Source organism: Schistocerca serialis, chromosome 2 (genome assembly GCF_023864345.2).
Source record: "Schistocerca serialis cubense isolate TAMUIC-IGC-003099 chromosome 2, iqSchSeri2.2, whole genome shotgun sequence".
Lineage (NCBI taxonomy): Eukaryota > Metazoa > Arthropoda > Insecta > Orthoptera > Acrididae > Schistocerca > Schistocerca serialis.
This window is the reverse complement of record NC_064639.1, coordinates 663,407,124-663,420,063: the sequence shown is the minus strand read 5'-3', so window position 1 is coordinate 663,420,063 and position 12,940 is coordinate 663,407,124. Positions and strand designations below refer to the sequence as shown.

Below are 12,940 nucleotides of genomic sequence, written 5' to 3'. Positions count from 1 at the left end.
TAATAAATTCCACTGTACAATAACAACAAAACACAGCTGCAGAACAAATAGAGGAAACACGATGAAGATAAAGAATACATATTGACACACAGAGAACGATTCCACAACATGAAGTAGGCACAAATCACCAGAGAGATTTTATGGCAAGTAAGGTCTATTACCTCATATAAAATCTGCAGAGTTTCGCAATTCGACCTTCAACAGACTGTTTACTGTTACATAATCTGGTGTTAACATTGAACAGGAAGCCCGTGGTCATCTGATCTGAGGCACACTGTTACGAAATACGAGCTGAGGGCCTAGGATGATCTCTGTTGTCTGCGCGTGGGCTTTTGCGAATTCCTGTCTGTTGGATAAAGCGAACTATTCAGTTCAGGTACACAAGACTGACATGCCGAAAGGAGAGAAACTATTTACTTCCAACAGGTAGCATCGAAATGATCATGAACAAGGAAAATTAGAGAATAACGTTCAGTATTTTATACTTTTACATTTTCATTGAGCAAGTCAATAACGCGTTGGTCCACCTCTAGTCTTTACGCAAGCAGTTATTCGACTTGGAACCGATTGACAGAATTGTTGGTTGCCCTCCTGAGGGATATCGTGCCAAATTCTGTCCAATTGGCACGTTAGATCGTCAGAATCATGAGATGGTTGGAGGTCGCTGCCCATAATCCTCAAAACGTTTTCAATTGGGGAGAGATCCGGCGACTTTGCGGGTTAAGGTAAGGTTTGGCAACAACAAAGTAGAAACTGCCGCCGAGTTCGGACAGACGTTAGCTTGCTGTAACACCAGCCCAGGATGGCTTGCCATGAAAGGCAACAAAACAGGATGTAGAATATCGTCGACGTACCGCTGTGCTGTAAGGGTGCGGCAGATGTCAATGAAAGCGGTGCTGCCACGAAATGAAATGCCGACCCATACAATCATCACTCCTGGTTATAGGGCCGTACGAAGGGCGACAGTCAGATTGGTATCCAACAACTGTCTGCGGCATCTCCAGACACGTCTTTGGCCTAGAATCTCATCGTCTGGAGCAGAATTGTCATTAGTGATGAGTCCCGCTTCGAACTGGGCGCCGATGACCAGCGAAGACGTGTCTAGATATGCCCTGGACAACTGTGGGATGCCAACCTGACTCTCGTCCGCCATAAGGCCCGACAACCAGGAATGATGATCCGGGATTCCATTTCATTTCATAATAGGACCTCTTTGGTTGTCATCCGCGGTACCTTTACAGTACAGCTGCACATCGACGATATTCTAAGTCCTGTTTTGTTGCCGTTCATGGAAAGCCATCCACGTCTTACATTTCAGCAAGATAATGCCCGCCCGCACACGATGAGAGTTTCTACTGTTTGTCTTCGTGGTAGCCAAACCCTACCCCGGCCAGCTAGGACACCAGATTTCTCTCCCAACTGAGAACGTTTGGAGCATTATGGGCAGGGCTTTCCAACCATATCGTGATTCTGAAGATGTAACGCGCCAGTCGGACAGAATTTGGCACGATATCCCACAGGAGGACATCCAAAAACTCTTTCAATCAACGCCAAGCCGAGTAACTGCTTGCGTAAAGACCAGAGGTAGACCAAAGCGTTACTGACTTGTTCAATATGTGAAGCTCTTTCTCTTGGAAAAAAAACCATACGATTTTCTAAACATGTAATCATTTGTTTATCTGTCCACGTGCATGATGCCCACCGAATTTCTGTTTGGATAATTCTTTCGTGGTGCGTCCTTTCTTGTCTTAGAGTGTACATTGTACCTTTTGCTCAATATTTTAAGGGATACACATGACCACTGCTCATTCAAAGGATGTTATTACGTAACTTTCGCCTACGTTTTTCGATTAAGACGACATCGGAATCTTCAGTTATGTCCAAAATTCTTAATTGCGGATGTGATAAAGACTACTGCAACCTCCCACTCGCCTAAAAATCCTGACGATTGCGTCCAGAGTTATTTCCACTGATTCAATTTTTTCAGAGGTTTTCCTCCGCATGTTTTAAAAAGTATGCGTCCCATATTCTTGATATTCAAGCAATTTATTCGTGTTTTAAAGAGTATGAGTCCCATATTCTTTGTATCCAATTAATTTATCAACAGTCTCTTTAACGGCCCCCTCACTTCTTCAGTCCTCAATAACCTAGATGAAATCGTGCACCCCTTTCTTCCCATCTCTTTCCTTTTCCGCTTTACCGCAGTTTGTATAACGTGAACAAAATAAAGGTGGCCCAGAAAATATTCCCAAGACTGACGAGGAACTTATCCTTGTTAATGAACAAGAGAACTGCCCATCACAAAAAATGCTGGAAATCGTGATTTCAATGCACCATTCGTCTGCTCTCACACATCTGCACAAGTGCATCTCCCGCATGCTCTGTCCCCATTTCTTCATGTGTCATTACATCTGAAAGAGTGAGAGGAGCAGCTGAACGCAGCACAGAATTATGCTCACGATAAAAAGGCGCGTGTTCATTGTCAATAGTTACGCGAAACACAGCTCGTGGAAAGCGGGTATGGAACTGTTTGGCGTAAATTTAACACTGGAAAGGTTTTGGCAAAACCTCCAGCAAGGCTTGCAATGCAGTGAAGTGATGTGTATGTGTCGGTCGACTGTGTGCAATCAATAAACAAAGTAAGACGGGTCGACTTGGACACGTGACTGATTCGCAGAAAAGGGCTATCGTGTTTGGAAGTGACCATGACCTCACCGTGAATGGTTCAAATGGCTGTAACAACTATGGGACTTTACGTCTGGGATCTTCAGTCCCCTAGACTTAGAACTACTTAAACCTAACTAACCGAAGGACATCACACACATCCATGCCCGAAGCAGGATTTGAAGCTGCGACCGTAGCAGCAGCGCGGTTCCGGACTTAAGCGCCTAGAACCGCCCGACCACAGCGGCCGACTCACGGTGAATGAAGTTGCTCAGTTATTTTGGTACATCAATGAGGACAATGCATTAAGTGTGCAAGGATCGGTGTACCTCATGCAGCCATGTATCATGGCGGAAGAACAGTAGTCCAATAAAAATCGTAACCGAGAGGGATCCGACAGGAATTGCCGGTGTCAGGGAATGCAAGTACACTTAACCAGTTTTCGAGCAAACATTGCGGAGCGAACTGCACGCAATGAACATTTGGAGGCCATTGCTGCACATCTTAATGAGCCAAACAATACAGAAACTGGAATGGCGACTTTTCGCCTAGTGTGTAATGAGATCTGAAGAGTCGTGGAGAGAAGTTTAATCCAAAGTTTGTGGAGGGTATAGTTCAAGCCACAGGCGGATTTGTGATGTTTTGGACGCATTTCTCGTACCATGACTTCAGCCCGCTGATTAATGTTACCTTGGATATGAACCAGAATGTTAATTCAGCATTCTCGGTGATCAAGTGTCGCTCTTATTCTGCGTCTTCATGGTGAGGATACTGTAAATACTCCGGCCTTTAAGATGACAAAACTGTGTTCGCAGGAGTGCATGAATATTTTCCCGATTTGACGAAGACTCACACAACTATTGCATCTCGTCTGGCGCTTTAAGTCAGCAAGTCTTAATCCCATAGAAGCTGTCTAAGACTATTTGGAAGAGAGTGAGAAACCTTAAGGACTAACATCTCCACAATTTGGTAGCTCTACGGAATCCAGTCATCAGTGAGCGGCTTCAGCAGGATATAGTGTAGACGAGGAGGCTTGTGCACTCTCTTCTTTGCCGAAATGACGCAATTATCAAGGCAAGAGGCGACGTTGCACTATATTAGCGTTATGTCCCCTGGTCGTGATATGTATTTGTGTTCTTGATTAGACTTTTCTAACCAGTAATTGTAAATTGTCGTAGGTTCGCGCCAGTAGCAGTGCAGCGCTCGCGAGGTGGGAAGGCTACCCGTGCAGCGCAGTCTCGACAGCGAGGAGCGTTGTGCAGCCTCTACAGCGGTCGGCGGCGGCCAGATGAGGTGGAGGTGAGGCAAGGACTGGTTTGTCCAGTGGCGCTGGACCCGCGTCACCGTGTTTACGGCGCTACTCTCCTGGAGGAGGGGAGAGTGGGGACAGAAAACACTCCTTGCAGCGCCACATCGAAAACAAGGTGCCGTGTTTGCTTACGTTCACGTAACCACTGCAGAATTTCCGCTGACAACTGTGGGTGTGGCTGCCCTGCCGTTGGCAACAATACCAATGAGGCTTTCTGCTACGTCACCTGGACGAAGGCGTGCAGTAAATTCTCACAATCACACTACACTGCACAGAGGCTGTCCCAAACTTTAGGGTCAAAATTGTATATATAGTAGTGAATTTTTAACTGAATACGTTTAGAGATTGATTTAATAGCTGAAAATAAATATTTTGTATATTACTGACATAAGCAACTTACACCACATGGCAACAACCTAAGCACATAGCAACCATTCTCAGTTCATGCTTTACAGCGGCTCATCGAGCTTCGCTGCCCTCTCTCAAAAGGTTAGCAACACTAGATGTTTGTTCGGTGACGATGCTGTTGTGTACAGGTTTCATTGTTGGGCGGCCTTAAGAAAATGCAGAAAGACTTTGACAAAATTTCCACATGGTGTAAAGAATAGCACGTTCTCTTTAAATGAGGATATACGTCAGACAATACCCATAACAAACAGGAAGAATCCGACAGTATCAGATTACAAGAATAGTGCTGAACGTCTTGAGCGCTTCAGATTGTAGAAGTATTTAAGGATAATACTAAAAAGCAATACGAAAATCAGCATGAAATTAGTGTTGGGGAAGGAGATTGGAAGACTTGGTTCTGGATAAATGTAATTAATCCGTGAAGAAAACAGCATACAAGAAGTAAGTGCAACCAATTCCGAAGCGTTTTCCCAGTGTTTGGAGTCTTTATGAAGTATGCTTCCAACAGACATCGAACGGGTTCAGTAGCGCACTGCAAAGATCATAGCAGGTCGGTACAGTCAAACAAAAGTGTGGCAGACATGCTATGTGAAAGTAAAAGGGAGTTCGTGGAAGGAAAACTACTAGTTCTCGCGAAACACTATTGGATATATTTAGGGAACTTGTATTCTAGGGCGACCAGTACGCATATCTCGCGTTGGCTTCATGAGAATAAGACAAATTAGGGCACATACAAAGCCATATCGGCAGTCAATTTTTTCCTGGCTCTGTACGTAGGTGGAACGAAAAAGAAAATCGATAGTGTTGGTGCGATGTATCCTTCACCGTGTACTGTACAATGGGTTATTTGTGTGTGTGTGTGTGTGTGTGTGTGTGTGTGTGTGTGTGTGTGTGGATGTGGATGTATATATAGAGCCCTGTTGTCTGCTGTAACCTGGGACAGATAGCTAGGGCCATATGAACCAGTCTCTTCTATTTCCACTGGAGTTTCTAACAACGACTTCATAGAACCCAATAGGAGGGCTCTTTCTCAAGGTACCACCACCAACGTCGATGAAGAAAGGTAAACAGTTTACAGATTCATGCCTTTTGCACGTTGCTCATTGAAGATCTCTTATCGACTAAGACATTCCTTTTCGAGCATTAGTTCCCTGTCTCAAAACACTCCATATATGATTCTTTACCGTCAGCCTAATTTTGACCCTAACTGTTTAGGACATTCAGTAAGATTAGCAAACGCAGACATCGCCTGCAGGGGATGCAGCGACTCTTAGGATTTAATGCACAGATAAACCGCCACATATGGCGCGTTGCTTGTTCATTACTAGTTCCGCACTTGAGGCAAGAACACGTTCAGATATTCATGGCAACCCATTAAGAGTTGAAAGCTCCGCTCGGCTCCATTGCCAACCAAAAGTGGTGAGAGTTGTCTGCCCAACAAAGAATCTTCGAGGATGCTCTGGTCTGAAGTACGAAACCAGTAACAAGGTAAATATTACGCGCCATGTACATTGACGTCCGTACGTTAACTCCGCAGAATATTGCTTGCTTGTTTTGCTTGTTTTACACACATACCGGCTGTGCGCTGTTACTGAAAGCAGTGTCCCTAGTATTATATAATATCTCCGCCGACGACAGCACAAAAAATACCCAGAAAGCAGTGCCTGGACAAGTTTGTTTATCAAAGATTAATGGTACATCTCCTCTAACATGGACTGAAACAAAACGTAAAATAAGTAAGTTCTGAAAATAGAACAAGTCACTGTGTCTAAGTTCCTTAAACACACACTGTATAAATGTCAAAGCCCTATAGGATGCTCCGTGTTAAAGTAGAAAATTGAGTGGACAAAGCGTAAGTACCGTAGGGAGCAAAATTGTCTAAGTCCAGCGTGTAGCCATTTCAAATTTAAACAGGAATAAATTTACAAGTCCTCAATTTCGCCACAACGACAAAGACCTCATCTTCTTTGGCGAGGAGGCTACGAACACTAAGTCCACAGGTGGGCGCTCCCACGATCACGAAGTCAGACGTAAATGGCAGTGGCTCTTAAGTGAGTCTCCTGATTTCTGGAATCCTTGCAGAATCGGTGCCTGGCACGGGAAACTCGCTTGGAGCGAACTTGTCTTGTCGGGTCCAAGTGCTGCCCTAAATACCACTCGCCGCTAGGATACAACTGAGTGCATTTTCGATCACGTGTGTTGTGGAAGAGAATAGGTCCATGTGGTTCCTGGCCTCTAGTGGTGCTTGTATCGCCTTCTGGTGGACAGTCGGAGTGTGGCTATCTGTCTTCTGGAAAATGTCCCCTGCGTGTTAGGTATCTTTGCTGCACTGATGTGATGTCGGTTGCTAACGCTGCAGGTGTTAAGCCTCGGTATAGCACTCTCCGGTTTTTTTCCCAAGCAACACGATAAATAAACAGACATGCAACAGCATCTAATGTTCTTAACTGTCAGAATGGAAATTAGAACTGGGCTAAATGGACTTCCAGTTTTATAGTTTAATGTCCTTTTGGCATCGTGATCTTTAGAATATACTAGCGACCTGCCCTGGCTTTGCAGAGGCAGCACTAAATACCTAACGCTGGACGACCTGTTTGGTATAGCGGTAATAATCTGCATACATAAACCTTCCTTGTGAATCACTCTCCCTATTAGTGAAAACCATATCAAAATCCATACACTAATTCCTGAGATTATCGTTGACATACACACAGAAAAACGCAGTAAGGGACGTTAATTTATAATATATATATATATATATATATATATATATATATATATATATATATATATATAGAACATAATAAGTATAGTTGTATACATTCTGGTCAAGCTTCACTGCTCTCTGGAGTTGGGGTGGCTGTTTACTTCTTTTCCCATCGGATACCGCCTTCTCCGAAAGTGACCAGCTTGTAGATCCCATCATTTCTACGAGATGTCTCTCCAAACGCCAATTAAATATGAAACAGATAAAAATGCTTATGTTACACTCTCATCATTAGTATAATTATAAATTATCCACACAAACTCTACTCGTGAATTGGTCTATCTACAAATGACAAACGTCTATCAGAATCCCTATACTAGTTCCTGACATTAACCTTTACATACAGACCAAAGACCAGCAGAGACTTTAAAACTAACATGCTAGCGAACCGCCCCAGATTCACAAGGGTACTACTAAGTATCTAGGGTCGGGTGACTTGTCTTACTTAGCGGTAACAGACTGTTTACACAAACCTTTCTTGTGAATTAGTCTATCTATTAGTGAAAACCGTATAAAACCCCTAAACAGTTGCTGGTGTTAGTATTTACAGACAGAAAAATGCGATGGATACTTTAGTTCATCATAGTTCAGCCAATTTGCACGAAATGTTTAAAAATTATATGCAAAAACGTTCTTCATGATTCAGATTATCTGTTAGCGAAACTATTAAAATCCCTACAGTAGTTTCTGAGATTAGCCTTCACATAAGACGGAAAAACAAGGTGGGAAACTTTAATTTAGTGACATGTGTAGATGTATAGAAGCTCGTTTCAGACGTGGATGGGAAAGAAGATTAATCGTGATATTGTTAACGGAAGCACTCTGGTGTCCACCCGAAACAGTTTAAGGAAAACATGAAAACCTAGATCTGGCTGGCCAGACAGCAATTTGAAATCCTCTGTCCAGGAATATGACCCCAATACATCAAACTACCGCTTCCAGTGGCTCAATAGTTTTTCAGTAGCTATCTCTGTACTGGGTATCGTAAGGGACATGGACATTTCACTTAGGATCTATGTGAGGAACATTACGTATCCCTTTCTTTTTTTGTATATGTGTGTTCTTATTTTCTGATATGTTCTACATTCTTGAGGATCTCTTGACTATGGGCCTATGGGACATAAGGTGTATCTAATGTAATCGAAATAATCTGGTACTACACAAAAGAGCGAATATTTTAATGCGTCGTCACTACTCACAGTTTTTTTTTATCTAACGTTGAAGGACATGCTACCTCCAACGAAAAGACTAGTACAGTGGTTTTGCTCACTTTAATATTCACTGTCACATTTTTCATAAAGATAACCACGAGTTGTGCTAAATGTAAGCCCAAAGCCTGTCGACGCAGTAAACATCCTGTATTTTTAGTTGGCAACAGAGGTGAAATGTGAAAGTTGTTGAAGAACGTTTCAGTGCGAACACTGATATGTGTTATTTCACTATAGTTGTTATGTTGAAACATACATCTGTTCTAGATCCTCTTCAATCCCAAACACATACTAAAAGTGCAAGTGAGCTATATTTGTATTAATTGCTTTGTGTTAACTCTAGTTAACAATGAACGATCCTCAGAAAATTTTTTGAAACCATCGAGTATTTTTTTGTAGATGGTATCATGTATGATACCTCAGGACTTAAGCAGGGCAATGACGCACACAACCATACAGTTTCATGTTGCTTTATTACCAGAAAAGTAGTCACAAACATTAAACATATTGTTCAGATTTGCTGTATATTTCAAGATAGGTCAAACTAAAAACTTCGTACAACAGCTTTCAACAACTGTGTATTGCCAACTAGTTTCTGATAATTCCTCAAGAGGTAAAATTTGTCCGTTGAAACATTAGCTGAAATTAGTGGGTACCTAGTTTTCCTCTCCAAGCACATTCTTCGTCGTGGTACACGTAAAGGTGCTGCAATAATATTGACTCCCTAAAACTTGTGCAATACTTCTAAAGTAGAATGAAGTGATTTTTCTGTTTCACTGACGTGACTAAAATACGTGAGCTGAGATATATTCTTAAAAACCGAAGGAGATAGCGTTTGGAAAAATATTCAGATAGTTACTTGAGTTCATTTGTGGCTGCCCATTTACTGGCAGCAATGTTAGATCGGAGGTTCCCGTCAGTGTCACTCATGTGAAAACTAAAAAAAGGCAAACAAGTTTCGAAAGTAAATTATCTAATGGAAGCAGTAATTCTTTTAATAAAACATTCTTTCTCATTTGTATCCCTCCAGAAATCGTTTCATTCGATTTTGAGCGAGAGGCACAGTTTCCTCTTCCGATGCACTTTCTTCACTTTGATCTCTTTGCGTGAAAGATTCATTTTAATTATCAGAATCATTAAACTATGTCGGACTCATCTGATTTATTTTTGTTGACCAACTCAATGATCTCTTCATCAGTCAAGCCTGGTAATCAAGTGGCAAAAATATAACCACACTTCAACTAACGTAAACAAAGCCAGCATTGAGTCCTGAGGTATCATACGTGAAATACAAAAGCTTAAAGCTTATAAACCTCTTATAACTTTGATTTATAGTTCGTTGGCAACCGTGGGATGTCTGTACAATTTTATTATGATCATAAAACATGTGGAAATGCAAGTAATTTGGAGAAGACATGCCTTTACCGACGCTGCCGGAGTTGGCGATCATGTGTACGTGAGGTGTGCTTGCTTGTGAGAATGAATGGTGTGTGTTTCTCCTTTTCTGACGAGGAATGTGTCCGAAAGCTTTTGTGTGTCTTTTAATTGTGCCTATCTGCAACTTAGCGTGTTATTTCTACGGTAAATAGCAATCTTTCCTTTCCTTCATTTTCGATCTTCCTACCTGGAGTTTCTATTGTTTGTCTTTACCTTTACTTCGCCGAGACATGCTATGCAGTTGCAGAATCCGAAGTTTCTAGTCAGCGCTGATACCTCATTGTGCTCGGCAGAAGAACGATCAAGCCAGATATCAATAGTACAAGATACCACAGGCCAGAAAACGTTCAGCTGCATACCCACCCGAGAAGAAAATAAAAACTGGAAGTATCACGTATGATACCTAGGGAGTGAAGAGGATATACCATGTTTTGAAAACACAGCCTTTTAAAATCGCACGATAATTTGTGATCGCTCTATATGTCCTTATTTCTGACATAGGGAGCGCGTGCGGTCGGATGCTTATCTTGGGAATCCGGGCCTGGAATGGACAGTGCCGACTGGAGCGAGAGAACGAAGAGAATCCTCGTCTTCAGTATCGTCAGAGAACTCGTCCTGCAACGTGCGAGGTTAACAGCAGCACCGGACCAGCCAGTCCTCCTTGGCAAGGGCGCTTCCGTAGGACCACGCCTCTGTCTCCTAGTGAGGGCCCGGTGGGGGGGGGGGGGGGGGGACAGGGCGACAGAGAACAGGCCCTTGGGGCTCTGACTCTGCAGCAAACGCAAACGTCGTAGCTGGTTACCTAGCGCCTCTAGCTTTTATTCCATTCGATAGACCTTTACATTTTACATTGCGACTGCATTCTTGCCACATTAGTATTTGATCTACACTGAGAGTATAAAGCCTTCGAGACTGTTTATCCCATGGTAATGTCAAAGCCAATGGCACTTCTTTTCGTCTTAAGCAAGTTCAAGGGCAAAACGAAAGATGGGTAACAGCAGGGCAAAGTGCCCCAGGCTAAGGTATTCCTATTTTTTAAGCTGAAGGGCAACAGATGCAAATGCATAGAAGTGAGTGATTAGAATCTCCAACAACCGAAGTGTAATATCGAATAGTTTAATTGCCTTAGGATTAAATTAAGTACTTTAAACAATTCAAATTTCACAAAGTGGCATGTGTGGGCAAGGTGACCACTTGGTTTTAAACTAAAAAGTAAGAAATTAAAACTGTTTTAACAAAGAACTAAATATATTTTATTGTAAAACATGATTCGAATTAAATTATTTACACCTTTCACAAATAAATGTCAAACTGTGATCCTCAACTCCTGTTCAGAGTCCGTGGCCCAAAGGGACCACAAGTGGCACTAAATACACTGCTCTTCTGGCCTTGTATTTGAAAATTTCTCTTCGCAATACATGCACTCTCTGTCTTCATCATTTTCGTCAAAAAGAGCTCTTCTAGTGTTGCCCCTTTTCTTCTTTTTTTCTTTTTTTTTTTTTTAAATGGCCTCTTCGCTGTTGCTATGGAGATCGAGTTGTCACTGTTGTTAAGGTATGCCGAGTTTGTGAGTTCGTGAAACGGCTTCTGGTGCAGTACACCGCTAACACAATTTCTCCCTGCCGCTATTACACAGCTATGCCCCAGGTCAGGTAACACTATAGGAGAACGAAGGTTCTACAACATTCCAACAAATTAGTAACAAAGTCACACAAATGAGTTTAAAAGGTTTACTTGTCTTTGTGACTTGTTGAATAATGGAGTCTGCAACATTGCTGTATTAAAACAAAAAAAGGACACTCAATGCTAAGAGCAAATAATCGTAGGTAAACTTCAAAGTGCATAGCAAATGCAATTTAAAACTGCTGTTCGCTTCTAAGAGTTCACTAAACGACGTTCCCTGCCTAAGTCAGCCCTGGACGACGATCTATAACGAAGTGGGCGAGAGCTGCTCTTCTGACTTCTGAGCAGGCTTCTATCCGTTGTCGTCCGTCATTGGCGGATTGTACTCGACCGGCAATTGGCCGAGGCGAAGTCGATATCTTCATCCTCAGCGCCGCCCGTGGCGCTGGTGGAACTCGCGCAAGTGGCCAGTCTCTACAGAACTGGCACCAGCTCGTATCTTTGCGCCTGCGGTGCTATTGCCCTGATTGTGTCTTGTTTGGACGACGTAGCAGGTTTACTGCTCTTCGCACTCTCCGTTCTACTGATTTTCTTCTCTTGTACTGATTCCCGTTTTTCCTTCTTTTTAATTTCTTTTTCTCCTCTTTCTTTACGTGCCACTTCTGGGTCACTCTGTTGAAGACTTTTTGTAAGTATCGCCGCGGAGCCCTTATTTCGGCCGCTGCGTTTACCCCTACACAAAGTCGTCAGAAGCCACCGACGAGACGGCGACTTTGCTCGCATTGACGCCATTACAAAAAAGCTGTACATCCTCTAATAGCATGAGAGAAATTTCAATAACTTCAGTGGATTAGGGAGTCAAAATAAGACGCTTTTAACACAATTTTCTTAAAAAGAAACAAGTCACATACCCTCTCCACAACTAAGACACAAACTGACCACTTATCTACGTCAGGATAATTAAAATCCACAAAAATTATTATAACTCTCAGGAGTAGCACAGCAAACAGGTTAGGCTTCCAGGGAAAATAACTTAAAGCATTTCTCGTTCCATGCCGGCCCCTCATAGCTCCCAGGACCCCAGTGGCGACTTTGCCCACCATGGCCAATTTGCTAGGCTCTCCCCTACATGACTTCACTGTAGAATCGTGGTCGCAAGATTAACTATCGCAGCTACCGAATTCAAACGTGTAGCAATGTACAAGCACGTATTCGTAACCAGAGGTAGCGTACAAACTTTTATTGTAAACGGTGGTTGAATAGTGTTTTTATGTTTAATATTTCTACACGAGGAAGTGTCCTAAGGTCCATATTATCACTATGAAAACAGACACAGCTAAAAATCTCGGACCAGGCGTTAGTCTGCATATCACCATACAAAGTGAAACAATTCTTCCATCGGTAGTTTCAGCCTATTTTGTGCTTCATTTTGAATATTTACTAGATCGGGATTCCCAGTGAATTTTTAATCTAGTGCTGTTGTGATCTCCAGTCGGAAGACTAATTTAATGTAATTCCCCACGC

At 42.6% G+C, this 12,940-nt stretch overlaps 2 protein-coding genes across 5 annotated transcripts in view; one reads left to right on the top strand and one right to left on the bottom strand.

Annotated features, from left to right (window-relative positions):
- The window catches only part of LOC126457743 (tyrosine aminotransferase), a 205,346-nt gene that overhangs the window by 152,446 nt on the left and 39,960 nt on the right, over positions 1–12,940 (bottom strand). The window lies entirely within an intron of this gene.
- The window catches only part of LOC126457744 (uncharacterized), a 76,077-nt gene that overhangs the window by 23,352 nt on the left and 39,785 nt on the right, over positions 1–12,940 (top strand). For 2 of the 4 annotated variants that reach the window (XR_007585519.1, XM_050094291.1), the window contains one exon: positions 3,843–4,088. Coding sequence is in view for 1 of the 4 variants with exons in the window: in XM_050094291.1 (XP_049950248.1) it covers positions 3,843–4,088 (246 nt within the window). In the remaining 3 variants the exon portion in view is untranslated. Of the gene's footprint in view, positions 1–3,842; positions 4,356–12,940 lie in introns of those variants that run through there. The other 2 variants (XR_007585517.1, XR_007585518.1) reach the window with 1 other exon arrangement.